The 25,798-nt window shown below is 38.2% G+C and overlaps 1 protein-coding gene across 1 annotated transcript in view; it reads right to left on the reverse strand.

Annotated features, from left to right (window-relative positions):
- Window positions 1-25,798, reverse strand: part of PHLPP1 (PH domain and leucine rich repeat protein phosphatase 1) — a 268,194-nt gene that overhangs the window by 100,496 nt on the left and 141,900 nt on the right. The window contains exon 4 of the mRNA XM_077135308.1: window positions 14,527-14,693. Within this exon, the coding sequence (XP_076991423.1) occupies window positions 14,527-14,693 (167 nt within the window). The remainder of the gene's footprint in view (window positions 1-14,526; window positions 14,694-25,798) is intronic.

Consider the following 25,798-nt stretch of genomic DNA (forward strand, 5'->3'; position numbering starts at 1 on the left):
GGTATGAAGGATTCACTAGATTGAGCCTGGGTATGGGGGTGCGATGAAAAGCAAAAGGAACAGCACATTTCTTGCAAAGACAGAGAATGGTGAAAACTCAGATTTAATTTTTTAGGAAGCCCAGCATCACACTGTCCATTTTAAACCTAATGTCTCCTTTTCTAACTTCGAATTATTTCTTACAAATCTTCTGTATAATGCTTTCTGAATCATTTCACTATGCATGCTGTCTTCTCATCTTACCTTCAACCAAAGATAAATATAATGAAAAATTACCACTTTCTTCTGCTACTAGTAGCTAGGAGCACCTTTTACAAAGAAATGGAGGACAGTTACATAATTGAATGAGCAAAGACAGTTATAACCACCATTCACTCATGTATTCATTAATTTACCTGTTAGGTATTTAGCAGTCCACCTAGCTACAGTAATGACCTCTACAAGAGACCTGATTTCAGCCCTCTAGAAACATCTAAGCAGAACAAACAAGACAAATACAAAGAACAGTTAAGTAATGAAGGTGAGGGACTGAAGTCGACTCTTTCCAAAGAACAGTTAAGTAACGAAGGTGAGGGACTGAAGTCAACTCTTTCCTTATGGTATGCACACTGTTAAGTCCCTCAGACAAAAATTAAATGTAATATCAAACTTTTAAAAGCTTGATGCAATACCACTACTTCTATGCATTATAACATGTTCATAAGAGTAGGTTCCTATTTTAAACTATTGCATTAAATACTCTGAAACTATGAGAGGACAATAGTAACAAAACAACAAAATTCAGTATTCAAAAGATATTGTTTCCAAAAAGCTGATGGTGTGGCGTTTTTGGTTTTTTTTTTAAAAAAAAAACTTTTTCAGGATTATTTATCACATAACTTCACATATCAACTTCTTCTGAAATTAAATTTAATACTCTCCCTATAAAAGTAATTACTTTCCTAGACCTGTGAGGACCTCTAGTTGTGCTAGGTTTGTTTCTCTATATCAATTTATCTACAAATACTAAGAGTTGTAAAGCAGACGCATTTTCCTTATTAATGAGTGCAAGCGACAGACATCTACCAACCATGGAATACAACTGAAACATATTCTGTTTACGATAGTAAGTTCTGTACAATTTGTCTAATTCCCAACACATGAGTTAAGCAATTGAAGAATGTTTTAATAATCAATTTGTCAAGTTCTTAAACAAGAATTTTAGGCTTTCTCTAAAAGTGGTAGGTAGAAATGATTAGTAAATTAAAATAATCTAAATAAAGCCAGATTTAAGTTCAACTCAAGCTTTCCAAGTATCATAGGCAAAGGTACCAAAGACATATACATACAAAAATATTGAACTTGGCTTTTGAGTTTGTCCTCTACATTGCCTTTTTTACATATCGCATCGGATATCTCCATAAAAGAGCTCTCTGGTCTATTGTCCCTTACAAATTCCAGTTCCTTCAATGGAATGCTACTACCCATGAAATGTTAACAAATGATAAATTTTAAAAAGCTAAATATAACTATACAATTTAGTGCAATTAAGTCCATACTGCTAAATTAAGTCATGGGAAGAAAAGTTATATTTTTTGTAGGCAAACCAGTAAAATGTTAGCCTCCTCACTGACTCTACAAAACATATTTTCTTAAAAACAATTCTCCATTGCAAATGATAACAATCTTTATACTAATACCATCTGTGTCATCTTAAATGAAGATATAATTGATATAAATGAAGTACTATTAATAATAATCAGCAAAAAAAAGTCATTAGAAACACCAAAAATTACTCTGATTGTATCTGTCCTCTGTGTTTTGAAAACTGACTTGCAGTTCCAATGCCATTAAAAGAAAAATAAACAGTTGTAGTTTCAAGAACAAATTTCCTCCCTCTAAAATGGCTGACCTGTGTGTGCACATCGGTATGCCATCTTTCCAGATTTAGAATGTGGGTGCAAATACCAATTTAAATGTTCTATGAAAACAGTTAATTTTCTTAAGATGAAAATTTGCAATGGGAAGAAAAATTAAGGGGACATGAAATTAAGATAGAGAGTCTCAGCTCTCCTGCCTGTTATAAATGCACTATACTTAGGAAGTTTCTTCCGGGATATTTCCCCTAGCATTGTGATCTAAAAACTCACTTCTTGAGACTTAGGTAAAAACATAAGAATAAACTGCCCCTTCGGCCCTCTCTCTCAAACATGTTCCCTCTGAAACACACACTCAAATAAAATAAGCAATCTAAATAAATGCTCTACCTCAAACCACCACCCTAACAAAAAAAAAGCTAGATTAATGCTCTCTAAAGTGTGTGTGTGTATATATATATGACTTTCTTAAATATGTTTTACAATTTTAACTCTTGGCATTAAATACATGTATGTATAGGTATATGTAGTCACACACATTTTAAACATTATTACTCTGAAAACTTAACAAATCTTTCTTGCATAATGGGGGCAGGGGACAAAAACCTCATAGTAGAGTGTGGTGAAAACAAAATGGGCCTAAAGCCTGGCTTTTTCCTGACAGCAGCACCCCAGTAGCTTTGTCAGTTACTCAGTTCCCACAAGCTAAGTCCCCTCAGTCTACCTCCTCCAGACTTAAAGCAGCAGAAAGAACAAAACAAAATTTTTATTGCTGTATAAAACTTAAAAATCTTCTACCTTAAACAAATCAGGGTCATGACTCTACACTACCCTTTATAAAGTTTAAGCTGCTAATACATAACTTGGTAGGCTTTGTTTTGCTTCTTAAAAAGAGAGGTAAATGAAAAAAGACCGACACAAAGCACATACTGTTTGGTCTTTACATCTAGTGCAAAAACAGGAAAACCTAATTTATGGTATTAAAAGTCAGGATAATGATCATCTTTGGGGTAATGAGAGCAGAGGGATTATGGGATGCTGGTAACATTCTATCTCTCATATAGGCACTACATGGATGTGATTACTTCGTAGAAGTCCACAGTTTAATTCTCATACTGGCCCTTTTCAACATTTTTTTGTACTTCTACAAGACAATTTTCAAAGGTTAGATTTGTGAGGAGCAGTTAGATCCCAGATCCTCTCCTCCATCCTGGCAGAAGACTTTATTTCCTGAAAGAAACCGAACTAGAGAATCTCTGATTCAAAGACATCAGGGATTTAAAGAAACAAATGTGAGGCATGAGCTGAAAGCAAGGGGATTAAATAGAAATCCACAGACTAAGCCTTGAGATTCCAGCTCTCTTCCGTCCTCAGCTCCCTAAAACTTGGCAGCCAGGCACACACTACCCAGGCAGAAGACCAAAGAATTCCTGTCAAGTAAAACTGACACAAGGGAAAAGACTCACGAATAGTGCCCTGGAGGCTCCCCAATGAAACCATAGGACCCAAACCTGATATCCCTGGCAGTGAAGCCAGATAGCTAAGAAGCCCTGACCACAAACATATGGCATTCAATTTGCTTTTCAGTGACTCACTTTATATGGGAACAGAGAGCAAAGGGCCACCAAATATGAAAGTCAGGTTTCTAACATAAAAGTCAGATATCTAAATAAATAGGAAAAAAAATTTAAAAAAAGAAAAAAAGAAATCAAGAAAATATATATAATGTCCTCAGAAAGAAAATACATCTAACAAAGAAGAATAAAATGTTATTAAAATGCACATAGATTAAGCGTACATGCGGGAGGGCAGCAAGTGTAATTCAGTGTGGTAAAATTCTCACCTGCCGTGTGGGAGACCAGGGTTGGATTCCTGGTGCATGTACTCCCCCACCCCCAAAAACCAAACAACAACAAAAAAAACAAAACAAACAAAAAAATTTCAACAAAATGGTGCTGCAATAATGGGATACTCACATGGAAAAGGAAAGAAATGTGGCCCTGCCATACAGTATACCAAAAAAAAAAAGTACATGAAGGAGCCCTTGAAAATAAAGATAGCAGATACTTAAAAAGGTTAAGATAAAGTCTAGGAAATCTGTCAGGAAACAGAGCATTAAGCAAAGAGGTAGGAAAAATCAAGAATTATAAGATAAAACAAGGAGGTCCCACATAACTAATAGGAGTTCAGAAGAAGACAGAGAAAACAAAGGAGTTGGCAATGGTAAAAAAAATAGTGAAAAAGTTTTCCAGAACTGAAGAACATAATTTTTCCATATCAAGTGTCCACCACAGTGGCTGAAATGAATTAAGAGTACCATAAAAACAAGATCCTAAAATCTTCTGGGGAGCGTTTTTTAAAAAAAAAGGAAAAAAGACATGTCACCTACAAAAAGTTAGGAATCGGAGCAGTATGACACTTACTAATAGCAACTGTGGAAGCCAGACAGCAATAGTACACTGGATTTAAAACTCTGAGGCAACTTATTCCTAACTAGAAACCAGCCAAATTATCAGTTCAGCATAAGTATTTAATAGAAGTTTGTCTCCTGTACCCTATTTTCCAGGAAGATCCTAGAAGATGCTCCATTAAGAAGAGGGAATAAGGGCGGGCCACGGTGGCTCAGCAGGCAAGAATGCTCGCCTGCCATGCCAGAGGACACGGGTTCGATTCCCTGTGCCTTCCCATGTAAAAAAAAAAGAAGAGGGAATAAGCTAAGAAAGAAGCCATTAGATACAGGAAACAAGGGTCCAAGACAGGAGAAACTAAAAAGGAAAGTGACAAAGGGAAATTCCAGGATAGTACTGTGTAGGAGACTCAGACAGAAAGTCCCTACACTGCTTTCAGAAGGAAAGATCTCTCCAAAAAGTGTTGAAAGAGTGTTATTGTTATGTCAGAAAATTTAGGTATAATGCAAATTGAAAAGAGAGGCAACTACCAAGCCAGCACAAGAAAGAAAATGTTACCACTTTATTTAAGTAGTCTGTGAATAACAGACTTAATAACTTAAACCCTGAATTCTGACCTAATTTAAAAATGATAATACCTATACATTAAGAGGGTTGGGGAACCGTAATTTTGTGCATGTGTCATGGGACAGAGGGATATGGGGCAACGTAAGAGAGTTACATCCTTATCTTCCATAGTAATAAGGCAACATACAATATCCAAAAATCAAAAATAAAAAAAATAGCAATGCATACAAGATAGGAAGATGGAAAAAAACACCAGAAGAAAGAATGCAAAGACTTGAAAGTGGCTGCCTGTGGCTATAGGGATGGATTAGAGCTCCTGGCAACTATTTCTTACTATAGGCCTTATTGCTTATTAAGATTTTTTTTTAATCTATAAAGGATATTACTTTGATAGAAATAAAGCTGAAAAATGTTTAAATAAAAAACGAAATCAAGATATGTATAAAACAGTAGCCAAGAAAAATACAGAAGATGAACTGCAGTGAGAAAATGACAGCAAAACAACCAATTCCCCATAGATGTTGCAACCGTCCAAGTGAGAGCTGAGGAATGTTTTACTATGACAGCTGGAGGGAGAGGGCTTCTTTTGGGGAATATGGAGAGAGAAGGAGAAAGGGGCATGGGTTCAAAAGATGTTTACAGAGGCAGAATCAATAGGTTGAAGGCCCAGTTAGGTGACTCTGAAAAAGATAAAAGGCAAGGCAGGGCCGAGCCGCCCGACCTCCCTACCCCCTCTCTTTCTCCGCCGGCCCGCCGCGCGGCGCACGCGCCCCGCAGCAGCCGAGCCGCCCGACCTCGCTACCCCCTCTCTTTCTCCGCCGGCCCGCCGCGCGGAGCACGCGCCCCGCAGCAGCTGAGCCGCCCGACCTCCCTACCCCCTCTCTTTCTCCGCCGGCCCGCCGCGCGGCGCACGCGCCCCGCAGCAGCCGAGCCGCCCGACCTCCCTACCCCCTCTCTTTCTCCGCCGGCCCGCCGCGCGGCGCACGCGCCCCGCAGCAGCCGAGCCGCCCGACCTCCCTACCCCCCTCCTCCCCCTCCTGCTCTGGCTGCTCTCCAACCAACACGGTGCCCTCTTCCCCCGCCTTCACCGTGCTCCTCCGCCACCAGCCTCGACAGCCTTGCCGCCCTCACCTTTCCTCCTCCAGAACAACTACTGGGGGAGTGGAGATAATACAGAGCAGCTCCCGGAGCCACGAGGGAGATTAAAGGGACAGCGTACCCCATCCTGGAACGGCTGACTATCTGGGAGAACCAGCTCCGGTGAGATCACCAAGGGGCACGGGCTTTCCTGGGTGGGACAGCAAGCGACCGGAGTCCCTCCCTTCCACCTTCCCAGGCCAGCTGGTAGAATTGGACAGGCGGTCCCCTTAGGCCGCGGCGGCTGGTGCCCCCACCACACGAGGCCCCCCGGAACAACTGAGATAGTTGGGTCGGAAATCCCCAGACTGCGGAGAACAGTGACCGGGGGATCCCTTCCAAACACGTGACTCCCCCGTCGGCTGGGAACAGTGCACTCTCCCAGGCTGCGACAGCTGGCGCCCTCCCGCCACGCTTGGTGCCCCGGGCCGACTAGCTAATTTGGCCGGACGCTCTCCTGTGCTGCGACAGCCGGCGACCCTCCCCGCGTTTGGAACCCCGGGCCGGCTGGCATTCTTCCAAGACGCTTCGGTTGCCGAACCTCCCCTACGGCGAGAGTTTTCCAGAGTTGAGGGACCCACAGCAACTTTCGCTGGTGGAACCCACAGACAGGCGTGTGCCACGTGCGCCACCTACTGGGCAGGATAGAAAGAACAGAACCGAGAGACTGCGCAGAAAAATCTTTCAACCTGTGGGGTCGAACACCCGGGGAAATCTGACTAAATGCCCAGACGCCAGCAGAAGATAACGGATCACGCTCAGAAAATTGAACATATGGCCCAGTCAAACGAAGAAACCAATAGTTCAAATGAGATACAGGAGCTGAAACAACTAATGCTGAATATACGAACAGAAATGGAAAACCTCTTCAAAAACGAAATCGATAAATTGAGGGAGGACATGAAGAAGACATGGGCTGAACATAAAGAAGAAATAGAAAAACTGAAAAAACAAATCGCAGAACTTATGGAAGTGAAGGATAAAGTAGAAAAGATGGAAAAAACAATGGATACCTACAATGACAGATTTAAAGAAACAGAAGATAGAATTAGTGATTTGGAGGATGAAACATCTGAACTCCAAAAAGAAACAGAAACTATCCGGAAAAGAATGGAAAAATTTGAACAAGATATCAGGGAACTCAAGGACAATGTGAACCGTACAAATATACGTGTAGTGGGTATCCCAGAAGGAGAAGAGAAGGGAAAAGGAGGAGAAAAACTAATGGAAGAAATTATCACTGAAAATTTCCCAACTCTTATGAAAGACCTAAAATTACAGATCCAAGAAGTGCAGCGCACCCCAAAGAGATTAGACACAAATAGGCGTTCCCCAAGACACTTACTAGTTAGAATGTCAGAGGTCAAAGAGAAAGAGAGGATCTTGAAGGCAGCGAGAGAAAAACAATCCGTCACATACAAGGGAAACCCAATAAGACTATGTGTAGATTTCTCAGCAGAAACCATGGAAGCTAGAAGACAGTGGGATGATATATTTAAGTTACTAAAAGAGAAAAACTGCTGGCCAAGACTCCTATATCCAGCAAAATTGTCCTTCAAAAATGAGGGAGAAATTAAAACATTCTCAGACAAAAAGTCACTAAGAGAATTTGTGACCAAGAGACCAGCTCTGCAAGAAATACTAAAGGAAGCACTAGAGTCAGATACAAAAAGACAGAAGAGAGAGACATGGAGAAAAGTGTAGAAAGAAGGAAAGACAGATATGATATATATAATACAAAAGGCAAAATGGTAGAGGAAAATATTATCCAAACAGTAATAACTCTAAATGTCAATGGACTGAATTTCCCAATCAAAAGACATAGACTGGCAGAATGGATTAAAAAACAGGATCCTTCTATATGCTGTCTACAGGAAACACATCTTAGACCCAAAGATAAATATAGGTTGAAAGTGAAAGGTTGGGAAAAGATATTTCATGCAAACAACAACCAGAAAAGAGCAGGAGTGGCTATACTAATATCCAACAAATTAGACTTCAAATGTAAAGCAGTTAAAAGAGACAAAGAAGGACACTATATACTAATAAAAGGAACAATTAAACAAGAAGACATAACAATCATAAATATTTACGCACCGAACCAGAATGCCCCAAAATACGTGAGGAATACACTGCAAACACTGAAAAGGGAAATAGACACATATACCATAATAGTTGGAGACTTCAATTCACCACTCTCATCAATGGACAGAACATCTACACAGAGGATCAATAAAGAAATAGAGAACCTGAATATTACTATAAATGAACTTGACTTAACAGACATTTATAGGACATTACATCCCACAACAGCAGGATACACCTTTTTTTCAAGTGCTCATGGATCATTCTCAAAGATAGACCATATGCTGGGTCACAAAGCAAGTCTTAACAAATTTAAAAAGATTGAAATCATACACAACACTTTCTCGGATCATAAAGGAATGAAGTTGGAAATCAATAATAGGCGGAGTGCCAGAAAATTCATAAATACATGGAGGCTCAACAACACACTCTTAAACAACAAGTGGGTCAAAGAAGAAATTGCAAGAGAAATTAGTAAATACCTAGAGGCAAATGAAAATGAAGACACAACATATCAAAACTTATGGGACGCAGCAAAGGCAGTGCTAAGAGGGAAATTTATTGCCCTAAATGCCTTTATCAGAAAAGAAGAAAAGGCAAAAATGCAGGAATTAACTGTCCACTTGGAAGAACTGGAGAAAGAACAGCAAACTAATCCCAAAGCAAGCAAAAGGAAAGAAATAACAAAGATTAGAGCAGAAATAAATGAAATTGAAAACATGAAAACAATAGAGAAAATCAATAAGACCAGAAGTTGGTTCTATGAGAAAATCAACAAGATTGATGGGCCCTTAGCAAGATTGACAAAAAGAAGAAGAGAGAGGATGCAAATAAATAAGATTAGAAATGAAAGAGGAGACATAACTACTGACCTCACAGAAATAAAGGAGGTAATAACAGGATACTATGAACAACTTTACGCCAATAAATACAACAATTTAGAAGAAATGGACAGGTTCCTGGAAAGACAGGAACAACCAACTTTGACTCAAGAAGAAATAGACGACCTCAACAAACCAATCACAAGTAAAGAGATTGAATTAGTTATTCAAAACCTCCCTAAAAAGAAAAGTCCAGGACCAGACGGCTTCACATGTGAATTCTATCAAACATTCCAGAAAGAATTAGTACCTACTCTCCTCAAACTCTTCAACATAATCGAAGTGGAGGGAAAACTACCTAATTCATTCTATGAAGCCAACATCACCCTCATACCAAAACCAGGCAAAGATATTACAAAAAAAGAAAACTACAGACCAATCTCTCTAATGAATACAGATGCAAAAATCCTCAATAAAATTCTAGCAAATCGTATCCAACAACACATTAAAAGAATTATACATCATGACCAAGTAGGATTCATCCCAGGTATGCAAGGATGGTTCAACATAAGAAAATCAATTAATGTAATACACCATATCAACAAATCAAAGCAGAAAAATCACATGATCATCTCAATTGATGCAGAGAAGGCATTCGACAAGATTCAACATCCTTTCCTGCTGAAAACACTTCAAAAGATAGGAATACAAGGGAACTTCCTTAAAATGATAGAGGGAATATATGAAAAACCCACAGCTAATATCATCCTCAATGGGGAAAAACTGAAAACTTTCCCCCTAAGATCAGGAACAAGACAAGGATGTCCACTATCACCACTATTATTCAACATTGTGTTGGAGGTTCTAGCCAGAGCAATTAGACAAGAAAAAGAAATACAAGGCATCAAAATTGGAAAGGAAGAAGTAAAACTATCACTGTTTGCAGACGATATGATACTATATGTAGAAAACCCAGAAAAATCCACAACAAAATTACTAGAGCTAATAAATGAGTACAGCAAAGTAGCAGGCTACAAGATCAACATTCAAAAATCTGTAGCTTTTCTATACACTAGTAATGAACAAGCTGAGGTAGAAATCAAGAAACGAATCTCATTCACAATCGCAACTAAAAGAATAAAATACCTAGGAATAAATTTAACCAAAGAGACAAAAAACCTATATAAAGAAAACTACAAAAAACTGTTAAAAGAAATCACAGAAGACCTAAATAGATGGAAGGGCGTACCGTGTTCATGGATTGGAAGACTAAATATAGTTAAGATGTCAATCCTACCTAAATTGATTTACAGATTCAATGCAATACCAATCAAAATCCCAACAACATATTTTTCAGAAATAGAAAAACCAATAAGCAAATTTATCTGGAAGGGCAGGGTACCCCGAATTGCTAAAAACATCTTGAGGAAAAAAAACGAAGCTGGAGGTCTCGCGCTGCCTGACTTTAAGGCATATTATGAAGCCACAGTGGTCAAAACAGCATGGTATTGGCATAAAGATAGATATATCGACCAATGGAATCGAATAGAGTGCTCAGATATAGACCCTCTCATCTATGGACATTTGATCTTTGATAAGGCAGTCAAGCCAACTCACCTGGGACAGAGCAGTCTCTTCAATAAATGGTGCCTAGAGAACTGGATATCCATATGCAAAAGAATGAAAGAAGACCCATCTCTCACACCCTATACAAAAGTTAACTCAAAATGGATCAAAGATCTAAACATTAGGTCTAAGACCATAAAACAGTTAGAGGAAAATGTTGGGAGATATCTTATGGATCTTACAACTGGAGGTGGTTTTATGGACCTTAAACCTAAAGCAAGAACACTGAAGAAGGAAATAAATAAATGGGAGCTTCTCAAAATTAAACACTTTTGTGCATCAGAGAACTTCATCAAGAAAGTAGAAAGACAGCCTACACAATGGGAGACAATATTTGGAAATGACATATCAGATAAGGGTCTAGTATCCAGAATTTATAAAGAGATTATTCAACTCAACAACAAAAAGACAGCCAACCCAATTACAAAATGGGAAAAAGACTTAAACAGACACCTACCAGAAGAAGAAATACGGATGGCCAAGAGGCACATGAAGAGATGCTCAATGTCCCTGGCCATTAGAGAAATGCAAATCAAAACCACAATGAGATATCATCTCACACCCACCAGAATGGCCATTATCAACAAAACAGAAAACGACAAGTGCTGGAGAGGATGCGGAGAAAGAGGCACACTTATTCACTGTTGGTGGGAATGTCAAAGGGTGCAGCCACTGTGGAAGGCAGTTTGGCGGTTCCTCAAAAAGCTGAATATAGAATTGCCATACGACCCAGCAATACCATTGCTAGGTATCTACTCAAAGGACTTAAGGGCAAAGACACAAACGGACATTTGCACACCAATGTTTATAGCAGCGTTATTTACAATTGCAAAGAGATGGAAACAGCCAAAATCTCCATCAACAGAAGAGTGGCTAAACAAACTGTGGTATATACATACGATGGAATATTATGCAGCTTTAAGACAAGATAAACTTGTGAACCATGTAATAACATGGATGGACCTAGAGAATATTATGCTGAGTGAATCCAGCCAAAAACTAAAGGACAAATACTGTATGGTCCCACTGTTGTGAACGGACATTCGAGAATAAACTTGAAATATGTCATTGGTAACAGAGTTCAGCAGGAGTTAGAAACAGGGTAAGACAATGGGTAATTGAAGCTGAAGGGATACAGATTGTGCAACAGGACAAGATACAAAAACTCAAAAATGGACAGCACAATAATACCTAATTGTAAAGTAATCATGTTAAAATACTGAATGAAGCTGCATCTGAGCTATAGGGTTTTTTTTTGTTTTTGTTTGCTTGTTGGTTTGTTTGTTGTTGTTGTTTTTTACTATTACTACTACTTTTATTTCTTTTCTTTATATTAACATTTTATATCTTTTTCTGTTGTGTTGCTAGTTCCTCTAAACTGATGCAAATGTACTAAGAAACAATGATCATGCATCTATGTGATGATGTTAAGAATTACTGAGTACATATGTAGAATGGTATGATTTCTAAATGTTGTGTTAATTTCTTTTTTTTCTTTCCGTTAATAAAAAAAAAAAAAAATTAAAAAAAAAAAAAAAAAAAAAAGGCAAGGCAGGTCTTGGGTCTAAAACGTCCTTCATCTGAATATTTACTGTCACAAATACTAGCTCTTTAGAAGAATTATATTTCCTATATAATAAGAAGCATTTTAATTTTCTTTTTGTTTAGGTTTTAAATTTTTGTAATTATTATGAAAGATTCAAATAGAAAAACAAAGAAAATAATGATCATCCAAATATCCATGATTTGACTTGCCCAAATATTAACATTTTTGCCACATTTATCTCTATCTAATTTCCTTTTAAAGAAATAAACGTCACAGAGTTGAAACCCTCTTCAAGCCATTCCCCCCTCCCATCCCCCTGACTCTCTCCCCAGAAAGTCACAACTCCAATTTGACATTCAACATTCTCATCTAACGCATCTCCAAATGAGAACTGTGGGTTTAGAAGAATTCTAATGCCCCCTTCTGTTCTAAGACACAAAGATTCTATAGTATGATATAAAGATTTCTTAATGTTCTATAATAAATTAAACATATTAAAGTATGTTCTATAATTGAAGTGCAGAAGTCTTTTCAAAAATACACAAATATAATTCAAAATAATTTTGAACCTCAAAAAGTTTGAAGCATGATGTGAACTGTGAGTAAAAAACCACATTAGCTTTAGTATGGAAGTATCAGTACAGACACTAATATCAATACATAGGGCATATAGAAACCTAAGTTCAAGAACTTTGCTTTGGCTGATGTTTATAGCACCCACCAGTTCAGGAAATGATTTAAAAATGGCTTGAGCACAATATCTTTATTGGAGTTTTTACTGCCTAGGTCATTAATCCAAAGCAACACTAAACTGCCTGAGCAGTCGCTGTGGAAATGCAATGCAGTCACAGTAAAAATCTTCAAAAAAAATTTTTTTTTAATACTGGTTTTACTTAAGAATGTCATTGGCAATGATGCAAGAAAGTTATTTTTATTATATACCAATGCTTAGTTACATATCTTTTTTATTTTCTGGGTGATAAAATGGAAGCATGCATAGAGCACTTCTGCTGCATATTAAAGTATGATGGCTCTCTAAAAAACATCTGTGCAATTAATTGGGTTGTAAGCTAACTAGTTGCTATTTTTGTGGAACACAACTTTTACTTGAAAGAATGACTAACAAACTATGGTTATTTAGACTTGGTATTTGACAGACATTTTCTCAAAAAGAACAAAGTGAGAATGTCACTTTGGTATTTGTTGTCAATGACAGCATTCAAGCTTTCAACTGAAAAATCAAAAGTTGGTGGAAAACTGGTATCCACAGTAAGCCTGGCCACTTTCCAATACTTAAGGATTTCTTCTGATGAGATAAGTGATGATATTAACAAATGTGATTTTTTTGAAATGGCATTACAAAATGTGTTAACATTTGGAATATCTACATGACACAATGTACTGGTATTTTACAAATGACCAATACATGACTCAGTAAAATTATGCCAGGGTAAATACTCATTCAAAGTGCAAGCCAGACTAATGGATCTTAATGGAAAATATTTCAAATAGGTAGCTGATAGGGTTTTAGATTCTGCATTGGAACTAACTTTGAAGAAATAAAAACTTGTCAATTTGGTATAATGTCAAAGAAGGATATCCACAAGTATCTGAAAGGCAATTAAAATATTCCTCCCTTTTCTACTTACATATCTGCACAAACTTTATTAGAAACCCTTACTGGATTATTCTTTCTGGATGTTAAGAACCATAAACACATAGCCACAATGGTTAATTATCATAGTTTAATCATATCGGTAATTTAAAAACAAATGAAAAATTCATGATTTATTTGTTAAAAGAGTTATATTCCTTTGCAACAAATATGTAAGTATCAGAGGCTTAATTTACCACAGAATCAAGATTGATCATCGCTCCAAAATGGAGGTGTCTATATGGTAAATTCTTAAATCTGTTTTAGATACCTACAAATAAAGTCCCTTCTCTCTAGTCATAAAGGAGCAGATGTGATTTATTTAATTTTAACATATGACTTGAAACCTGCACACTAATCATTCAGATGACATGGTGTTAATGGATTTAAACCTTTGTTCTTAAATTTTTAAGGAAATGTCTTTTCATGGAGAAAACTGACCTTTTGTATTTCAAGACAATTTAATCTGACAGAACCCCTGTAGTTCAGAAGTAATATGCCAAAGGTTACTTATTAACTTTTAACAGATGCATTATAAATAGGTTAAGAAGTGGGAGTGATTTAAAGAGGACTGTTCTCATACAAATCTATCCAGTTAATGAATATCTTAATGAATAATGAATTCCAAAGGCAGAAACCTTGAAAAAATATTTCAGAATGACAACTGGTAAATACTTTCCTCACTAATAAACAAAGTCCCATTATCCTAACCTCTGAAAGAAAAATAAGGTTCATATGTTGTACTATTTTAAGTCGGAATTTTCAAGAAACACCAGAAACTGATTAGCTTCCCCTTTTAATGACCCACCCATTTCGGCAGGCTCACCTTTGCAATTCACTGAGCCCCTTGGCAGCTGATAGGCTCGGGTTTTGCCTTAGAAAGTTCTGTTTTAAATTGAGATGAGTGAGGTCTTGGCTGTAGAAAAGGTTGGCAGGCAGATGCTCCAAGCTACAGCAGGAGAGATCCACTGAGCTAATACGCTGTGATGCAACCTAGAGGGGGACAAAAATACAATCTAACTTTAATACCATCCACTTATATTATAACTACTTTTTATGGATCAAAATAAAGTAATTCTATTTTGGAACACAGATGAACTATGCAAGTAGGACTATTAATCAAAATAGAAACCAACAGTTACTTAGTAGAACTGAGCCAAGTACTACGAAAGCAGAAAAGTGTTCCTGCCTGGTGGGTGCTTAGAATAACCTAGTGTATGAGACAGGTTACAAAAACCACAGATAATCCCAGCAAGTTTAGAATATATTAAAGGAGTTACATTCCCGAAAATATCCATGGTAATAGAATTCTGAGCTAAAGAGTGCAATGGTTGGAAGACAGTACTAATATCCAAACTGAACCCATGTAAGCCCTTGTATATACTGATAGATACAAGAAAATAAAGAAAAGCAGTATTGATGCCCCTTTAACGCATCTTTTAATAATAATGGCAGCATATAACAAGATTCCATCGCATGTCTTCTATGAACTTCACAGGCTGTCTCTACCAAAGTTTCAATGAGATACTTACAAAGCATATCATTCTCTTTTGCTGCATGCAACTATTCTAAGCAAAATTTATTTTATGTCTAAACGTTTATCCAGATGATCAATGGCTTCCTGATTAAATGTCTCCAGCCAGGGCTATGGTCCCAGGGCTACAAACCAACTTGCGTGCTGGAGACAGAAAATGCATTGTGTAAGCTGTATTTCCCCATGGCGCTCTCCTATATCCCGGGTAATATTGCTGGTTTACGCCAAAGCACATGGCTTCAGCCCCACTTACACACTTCTTGACTCCTCCTCTCCTCACAGAGGCTGTGGGAATATGGTTCCAAGACTTGAGTTATTCTCTCTCATGCTCTTTTTTTTTTCTACCAAAGCTTTGTGGCAGAAAACTCCACTCTATCTCTATGATCAACCTGATCTTTTCTATTACCAAATCTGGGGGTTCTTTTGCTAATTACAGAAGACAGCAGAGCAGAGGACTCAGGAGTGTGGTGCCGGTGTGAGCATGTGTGGATCCACACCTCATCTACACACTACAGACTGGGGAGCAAGAGCAGATCACTGATCTCTCCAAGCTCCAGTTTTCTCATCTGTGTAACAGGCATAAGGATGGTACCTACACTTCTATGTGTCTGACAGAAAAAGGACATTCAATGAATGTCATTGCTGTTACTGCTACTATTATTATTACTATTTCCAAATAGAATGAGTCACATTTTAAATCCATTGGAACCCAAATTTGACTGATGATAAAAAAAGATATTCAGAAGTAAACGTACATAAAATATATCCTGCTGATGGTGTATCTGAGGTTACAAAGAAACTGCTGTGTATACAAAAAGCTAAAGGAATATTGGGAATGAAAGAGGCCTGGCAGGGATCAACTCAAAATATTTTAAAGAGGATGTCTGAGTATGCATTTTAACAATTTCATTTTTCCTTGAATTTATACTATTAAATAAGAAAAAGAAAATTCCAAGCATGGCCATATAAACCAAAGATGTGAGAAGAATCAGAATTTTAATGGGCCTAAAAGACAGGTACAAAAGCACCAAAGCCACACCGAATTCCCTGGCAGGAATTTGTTCATAGAAAATGAGGCTAGTCAGTGGAATTATTCATTCAAAAACACATGTTGGGGGTGCACAGCTAGTTCAGTGTTAGAATTCTCACCTGCCATGCGGGAGACCCAGGTTTAATTCCCAGCCCGTGCACACACACACACACACACACACACACACAAAAGACAGTTGTGAACAAAATTCTCTGTGATATACATATCACATTTCTGCTTCTGTGTGACTGTACATATAGATAGAGAAATGTATGAAGGGAGACACATTAAAAAAAACAACGCATGCTGAACATCCAGTGATATACCAGACCTTATATTTAGTGAGATACAGCAGTAAAATGAGATAGGCCACTCTGAATGAGTACACATCTAGAAGAGGACAATTAACAAAGTTTGTGATAAAACTGATAACAATAAATGTAGTAGTACAGAGCATGATTTAAGGGTCAGAGATGTTTGCAGACAGTGTAATGACCAAGGCCAAATTTGAAGTTCTAGTAGAAATCCGTGCTATTTTGGTTGCCCTGAATCCTTCCTCTACTTCTTGTAAGTCCTTCAAACACATATGCTCCTGATAGGAATGCCAAAGTATCCTGACCCTCTGGCAACAGGGATAGGCATGTAATTCAGGCTTGAGCAATCATCGTATCCCATCCTCTGAACCCACAGATTGATCCAACAGGTCCTGGCATTTGATCCAAGCTGGGATTTACATATTCTGAAGCCAGAGACAGAGAAAGAGAGAAAATACAGCTAGAGCTAAAATGAATGAATTGGATCCATATGTATCAGTCCAGAAAGAAAAAAAAGCAAGCTGCAGAATGCTACAGACAGGATTAATACCATTTATGAAAAAGGTCTTTAACACAAACATAAACAAGTTCATAATTTTATGAACAGTTACATGTGCAATAAAGCTATAAAAGCATATATTGGACATATAACAAATTAATGATCGAGACTGTCTCTCGATAGGCCAGGAAAGAGACAGAATTTAGGAGAGGTAACAGGAGATTCTGAGCTTATCTGTAACAATCATTTCCTTATAAAATGGACAACAGAAGATAGGAAACAACTAGGTCAAATGTTAACAACTGGGGAAATTGTGATATTATCTTTTGGACATTTCTGTGTGATTATGTACATGCATATGTTTTTAATTTGGGGGAAAAACGTGATAAAAATTTAAAGATTTAGAGGAGTCCACCTGGCTTTTCTTATATTCATTGTTCTATATCAGGATGATTCTTCCTCCTAGAACCAAATGGTCCCCTTAACCCTTCGGAGTTGCTGAATGGTGCCGCCCTCTCCCACTCACCAAAACAAAAGAAAGAAAGAAAAGTTATGCTCACGCCTAACCCCCAGAACCTGTGAATATTACCTTAGATGACAGAAGATGTAATTAAGTGAAGGTTCTCGAGAGGAGGAACTGATGCTGACCTATCCAGGTGAGTTCTAAATGCCATCACAGGCACCCTCGTGAGGGAGAGGCAGAGGGGCTGTGGAGTCCAAAGGGGAGGCAAGTGGACATGGAAGCAGAGAGTGAGCGATACGGCCACATGCCAAGGGTCACCTGGAACCACCAGAAGCTGGCAGAGGAAAGCGGTGGGTGTTCTCCTAGAGCCTGGAGAGGGACGCAGCCAGGTTTCTGGCCTCCACAACTGAGAGAGAATACACTCCTGCTGTTTTAAAGCCACCAGGTTGTAGTCATTTATTACAACAGCCACAGGAAACTAACATATTCTTCTCTGTTCCACAGTAGATTTTATTTTCATTCATTCAACACATTTATTGAATACTTACTATGTCAGTTCTATTCTACGTAAACAGTATACTTCAGTAAACTAACAAAGATTTCCTTCCTCATTAAACTTACCTCAAAAAGAAATAAATTATATACTACGTTAAAAATTGGTAAATGCTATAGAAAAAGAATAGAGCAAGGAAAAGGAGGTCAGGATTGTTGGGAAGGTGTCGGAATGTCATTTAAATAGCTTGGTCAGGGAAGACCTCACGGAAAAGGCGGCATCTAGACTTGAAGGGCAAGAGGAAGTTAGCCGAGATTATCTGGAGGAGATAAGCATAGGAGGCAGCCAGGCAAAAGCCCTAAGGAAGGTGTGTGCCTGGCATGTTTGAGGCACAGTGTCAGCATAAGGGGAGGTGGACAGGTCGGGGAGGGGTGCTCACCGAATCCCACAGTGCTCTTTAGGCCACTATAAGGACAGGGGCTTTTTTTGGGGGGGTGGGGGTACATGGTCTGAGAATCGAACCTGGGTCTCCCGCATGAAAGGTGGGCATTCTAACCACTGAACTACCCGTGCACCCTTAGGACTGTGGCTTTTAATGCAAGCAAAATGGGGAGCATGGGAAGATTCTGAAAAAAGTGTGACTTGATCACCTTCCAACATATTTGTCATTTCCTTATTATCTATCACTGACTCAACAATAATTACCATAAGGCAGGATTTTTGTCTAATTTGCTCACTGCTCTAAACTCCAATGCCTAGCATTCAATACCATGCTCAAAAATTGTTTGCTGAAAGGAAAAGGAAAGTATTTGATCAAAGAATGACCACTGAATTTGTAGAAGGGGATATACCACCTTCGTGGGACCTAAAAAATAAACCCTGTGAGCAGGGTAGATGTGTTAACCTGGCTCCTAAGAAGAGATGAGAACTGTGGGCTGACTCCCTTCTCGGGAGTGCCTGGACATAAAACACACCCTCTAGTAGACAGTGTGTGCCTGCACATTTGCTCCCCTTATTGCCCAAGCATCCATAAACATTCACTGGACAATGCATAGCTAGGTGTGTGCATATGTATATCTATATCCATACCAGTCCCCCATGGGGAAGGAGTGGGGTCCCTCACCTACAGCACAAAAGAGAGAGGGATGCCTGTGGGACCATCTTCCTGCAATGGCTGCAGAGTGAAACCCACTGGCCAAGGGGCACCAGTACCCACTAGTGAAGCTGATTTTGCTTTGTCTCCTTCCTGTGAGTAAATGTTGCTGCATCCAGTACCTGTGTGAGCCACGTCTTTTTTTGGCAACCCTGGCACCTGTATAGGAGAGGGCTGACATCTCTACCTCCCTCCAGGTAGTAGAGCTTCTCTCCTGGGGTGGCAGCAGGTGTCTCTCCTCTGACAGGATTACTTTACAACCTTTCCTTTCTCATCAGTTTGCCTCTGACTTATTCAGTGCATCCTTTCATATGGAGATTGCATTGAAGAAGATAAATTCTATGTCAACTGAAGCATCATGCTAAATTCTCTTTGGACAATTAGAGACAATGATTAAAATGTCAAGTTGAATTTTATTTCTTTTCTCATTCTGGACCACAAGCTGTTACTGCTGGAAACAAGGGGAAGGAAACCACATTAACAGGATTACAACAAGCGAGAGCAGTCATGTGGGTGTCATGGGAAAACCAGGAACATCTATACTGAGAATTTAAATTAAACATGAAATGGCAGTGAGGCAGCAGGCTGCCAAGGTGACCACAAAGCTACCACTAGTTGCATCTCTGCTCAATCCCATACCCTGGCAACAGAATGAAAGATTTAAACGCTTCTGCCTGAACCAACCTGGACACATTAGAAATCCACCACAAAGAGAAGACTCTACTTAGGAGGTTTTATTTGATTTCCAAATGAAAAAACTACCAGGAGGGCTACTTAGAAAGGCTGCTAACCACCTACACAGCAGCTATGAAAACTAAGATCCTGCCTTTTCCTTGCTGCCTCCCTGAAAGCAAGATGGGTTACCAGCAGCTCTAGCTGGTGCCATCCATGAAAATTCAGGCAGGGTTCCCACTTTGGCCACGTCTGCTCACACCAGCATGATCTGATCTGGAAATACGGCCTCAGTGTGGGCCGCCAATGTTTCCGTCAGCGAGCAAAGGACACAGGCTTCATCACGTTGGACCAAATAACCTTCCAAGACATCTAGCTGACTAAGGAAACAATTCTAGCTCTTTGTATATAAAATAAAACTAAAAAATTAAAAAAAAAAACCACAACACCCACCTATGATCCCTCTCAAAATAAGACAAACAACAAAAATCAGAAAGATACCTGTGTACACCTCAGACCAAGTAGCCTTTTATCGTTCTTTTCTTTTTTCCAAGTTGTTGTATAAACCATAATAGCTAAAATTTAGGAAGTGCTTCCTTTGTGGTATTCACTTTTCTAAGCACTTTAGATATGATATTTAATTTAATCTTCACCACAACTGAATGTAGTAAGGACTTACCCTATTTCAAAGATGACTGTTAAACTCATGAGTCACAGAATAGATAAGTAACTTTCCCAAGGTCACATGGCTAAAAGAGGAGCATATCAAGACTCTGGATGAGAGCCTGCACTACTGACACTACGCCATCACTTCAGGGACTGGGACATAGTTCAGGTCTTACCAGAAGGCAGGCTCCTCCAACATCCATGATCGAAGAGAATAATCCTTTGCAGCAGAGCACAGATTAGATACAGTCCCTGGGATAAGTGTAAGCCTTAGGCATAAAAGCAGGCAATGACTGACAGTGAGTTCTCCTTGAGAGAAGAGCAGAGGAGACAGTCTGCTAGCCAAATACAGATTTCAGAGAGAATGATGCCCATGCATCATTCCTTAACAACATGGTCCAGCACCACTCTTATCTCACAGGTTTGTCCAAATGGGCACAGCGATGCTACCTGGTAAGTGCTTCATCAATCTTTTTTTTTTTTGGTGCATGGTCTGGGACTCGAACACTGGTCTCCCACATGAAAGGCGAGCATGCTACCACTGAACCACCTGTGCACCCTGCCTAAATCAAATTTTAAAAGGTTACAAGAGAACCATTGCTTGTACACTTTGAATGATTACATGGTATGTGAATACATAACATTTGTCAATAAAAAATTTTTTTTAATAAATAAAAAATCCCAGGAGAAGGTGGCGTTATAAAAGAGAAGATAGGATTTAACAAAAGAGTACAACTCCTGAATCATTATATTGATATTGCTTTTACTTTCCAGTGTCTTGGAGCAGCCAGAAGGAAAAACCTAAAATTGTGTAACTGTAACTCATACCAAACTCTGAAATCTGTTCTACAACTAATTGTTGTGGTGTGCTTTGAAATTTATTGCTTTTTTGAATATATGTTATTTTTCACAATAAATAAATTTAAAAAATAAAGGTTACAAGAAATGAGAAAGTGAAAGCAATAGGCACACAAAGAAATAACCTCAAATCTTTGCTACAGAAGAAGGATCACACAATTAGAATATAAAATCCTTTTGGCAAAGGCTACTGTACTTCTATCATACTCCTAAATATCAAGACAGTGGAAGACACAAAGTTGAGGTTCAAGCAATCTGACACACAGGAGAAAGGACACTGGTTTGGCAATAGGCAGGAGTGTGCTGGACCCACTCTGTGACTTAATACCTATGTGGCTCTGGAAAAGTCATTTCACCCATATATATATATATGTCCTTCAGTTTTCTCATCTCTAAAGCAGAATAAATAATACTTGCCCCAACTGGCAAACCAAGTTGCTGTAAATAATACTTCTCTTGTTTTAAAAAATCCAGCGGGGCTCTGTTGACTAGGTATCCCTAGACAACATCCAGGCTACAAGTAATACGAATCTATAACACCCAAAGGACCATGGAATAGTCTATATGAAGCTCAATTGAACAAATGAAGAGCAGTGCCTTAGCCATGCAGCCCAAGACCACCAGTGAAGTAGCACGAGTGGAGTCAAGCTTTGGAAGATCAGTTCAAGGTAATCATGGCTTGGGAAACCAGTGCTAGTCTATATTAACCAGAAATTAATTAATTAATTAACTAAAAGGTGGATGATTTATAGTGAATTAAATGGGAACACCTCCCCTTGAATCTATATACTCTGGGAGTAATAGTAAAATGAACATAAATAACCACCTGCTTAGTTAGTCTTATTTTCCAAATAAACATGGAAACATATATGAAAATAGCTCATTAGGTTCCCAAGGAATATTGCTAGGTAAAAATAAAAGTAGTTATATGAACAACAAAATTTTCAGATTACTTATTGGGCTTTCACACATTTTCTAACAGGGTACTCAGCCTGATGCTTTCCTAAGTCACTCCTTTGCACACCCTCAGGAGATATGTAAAACCTGTCTCTGCTCTGAGTAGAGCTGAGCTATATTTCTAAACCAATTATCTGCCCTCTCACTGACCCTTTCCCACCATGTAATAGGATGGACTCTGCATTACTCACATTATTCCTGATGGTTTACTTAGTGGATAATCATCTTTCGGCAAAAGAAGGTTCAGAATAACATTCGTGTGATTTTTTTGTCCCGTCTATATGTTAGTGAAGTTGTATTTATCCTTACTATGTGCACAGCAAGCTCAAAATTAAGCAAAATGACTGAAAGACTTAGTCAAAGCAGCTGAAGTAGCACAAATAATTCTGCTTGTGTAAAGTAAAAGATTGTTTTAAACTCACATTATGAGTCATTAATTGCTCTGGCCTAGTCTTCAGTGGCTTGGGAAATTATGCCCCTGGCTACAGGAACAGTCTCAGGGGACCTCGCTAGACTTCTGTAAACAATTCTTAACTTCACTGACCTAGTTTTAATCTCCACCTCCCCAAAAATGCTTTACGAAAGAAAGAGGCAGGAAGAATATAAATTTAGAATTTATCTGCAATCAGACTTATTTCAACTTTATTCTTATCAATAGTTTTATAGTACTTAAAATCATAAAGAAGCTTTTCTGATTTTAATAAAAATTTTAACTGCTACTGCTCCACAACATGCAATAATCTCTTTTAAAAATGCTAGTTATAAGAAATGCCTTCAATCGACCCCACCAGACCTTTCCCAAGTGATATCCCATACTTGATCCCATACTAATTATTTCCTAAAATCTGTTTAATAGATGCAGAAAATCTTTCTACAGAATTAATGATATATGCATTAATAATATACTAATTGAATAATATCAACCTGCCGATTTTGGATTTAGTAAATTCTACCTGAAATTCTAGTTTCTTACCATTTTTTTGCCTTCAAAGATTTAAATGATATTTTTTTAAAACACACAAAAACACATAAATTTACACACAACTCTAAGATATACCACAGGGAGATCTGGAAGGGCTAATAATAAAAATAGTCAAAAATGGGATTCTATTATTTAGATTAGGCAAAAACTAAGATTTTAGTTTTATGGGCTATAAGGGATCACATAAAACATAGTTGAGACATAAGAATAAAAGAGTATAAAGAAAAGGATAAAACCACCTGGCTCATGTTATAGCACCAGGCAATACTTTAGGAAACTATACCATAAAAGATTCTACTAGGAATTCCTACCTCTCCTTGCAATGGGGAGTAGAGTAGGACACGGACGAGGATGATGAATCAGCAGCCTCAGGGTGGTCATGCCCATTGGACTGAATCATTCAATGGACACTTATTATGTGTCTTTTATAAGCCAAGCATTGCTTGGTATAGAGAGATGCAGCCTCTGCCTTCAAAAGCTTAGCCTCTTGAGGACACGATAGATCTAAACAACTACAATACAATAGTGTACATGCAACGGTGCAATGAGCACACAAGAGCAAACACAAACGTCAGAGTTCCACATAAACATTACAAGATACTGATCCAGAGTCCCTCTCACTTAACAAAATAAGGCTGTATTCACAGACATTTATTAGATCCTGGACATAACTACCAAAGCAAAGGCAGGGCTGCTGAATTTGTCTAATAAGCTTGCTGCACACCCTAAACTAGAATGGGAACCTGGCACCTCATTCTTTATGAGTCTGAGGCAACTGTGAAAGGCTCAGAAGACGATGGCACCAACAGCCTTCCAAAATCATTAATGGTGCCATTCTAACAGTTATCTTCCTTCCACACATGTAAATTCCATTGTGCTTCTCAGTAACACAAAAAACAGAACTCAACCTGGGTGGAGATCAATTTCAAACTCAGAGTTCCTTCCCCATTTGCTTATTGTCAAAACATGTGTAAGCACACTCTTTAGAATGTAATGTGAATATCTGAGCATATTCCTGACAGTCTATCACAGGGATCTTACCCAAAGGGGTGACAAAGGATGGGAAAAGATAGCTAGCCACAAAAAAAACTATAAACTTACCTTCTATTAAAAGAAATAACAGAAATACATATTCAAATGCTTCTGCTATTAGAAATAAGCTCCTGTTGGTTTAAAGTAGAAAAACCTTCATGTCTAAATGCTAAGACTAACAAATAAATTCAGGTATGCATAACAGAGAGTCTAGCGATATTTTTTCAATTATTTCATTATTCCCTACTATATAAATTATAAATCAGAGCAGTGAGCAGAAGAAGTTAACCTTTCAGAGTAGTTGTAGGAAATTTGTTAAAAATAGTGGGGTCTTCCCAAGAGAGCCTCTTTTGTTGCTCAGAGGTGACCCCTCTCTCCAGCCAATATGATGAGCAGTCTCACCACCCTCCCCCTCTCTGCATGGGACATGACTCCCAGGGGTGCGGACCTTCCTGGCAACGTGGGACAAAGATCCTGGAATGAGTTGAGACTCAGCATCAAAGGACTGAGAAAAACCCTAGAATGAGCTGAGAATTAACATGAAGGGATTGAGAGAACCTTCTCGACCAAAAGGGGGAAGAGTAAAATGAGACAAAGTGTCAATGGCTGAGAGATTCCAGAGTCGAGAGGTTATCCTGGTGGTTATTCTTACGCATTAAGTAGATATCACCTTGTTGTTCAAGATGTAGGGGAGAGGCTGGAGGGAATTGCCTGAAAATGTAGTGCTGTGTTCCAGGAGCCATGTTTCTTGATGATGATTGAACAATGATATAGCTTTTACAATGAGACTCTGTGAATGTGAAAACCTTATGTCCGATGCTCCTTTTAGCTACTATATCAACAGAGGAGTAGAACATATGGAATAAAAATAAATAATAGGGGGAACATATGTTAAAATAAATTCAGTTTGCAATAGTGGTAAATGAAAGCGAGGGGTAAGGGGTATGGTACGTATAGTTTTTTTTTCTCTATTATCATTTTATTTCTTTTTCTGTTGTCTTTTTATTTCTTTTTCTAAATCGATGCAAATGTACTAAGAAATGATGAATATGCAACTATGTGATGTTATTAAGAATTACTGATTGTATATGTAGAATGCAATGATATTTAAATGTTTTGTTTGTTAATTTTTCTTTTTAATAAAAAAAGTTAAAAAAAATAATGGGGTTTTTTACAATAAGTAAATATATGAGGAACTAGCCTTTAGGATATATATTTTTACATTTTTTAAAGCCTCAGGTTAAAAGGATTTAACTTTAAAATATAACATAATCAAATATGGGGATCTGGTTGATGACATATGCTAAATTCTATACAGCAATATCTGGCCATTTCTCTAATCTTCAAAGACTAAGACAATGGTAGTCTTCTCAACATGAAAAACAATTTAATCTGCCTTTATTGATTCAAGAGGCATTTCAGATTTCTTAAATACCTTTTGGTCA

The sequence above is a fragment of the Tamandua tetradactyla genome, chromosome 18 (assembly GCF_023851605.1).
Source record: "Tamandua tetradactyla isolate mTamTet1 chromosome 18, mTamTet1.pri, whole genome shotgun sequence".
Classification (NCBI taxonomy): domain Eukaryota; kingdom Metazoa; phylum Chordata; class Mammalia; order Pilosa; family Myrmecophagidae; genus Tamandua; species Tamandua tetradactyla.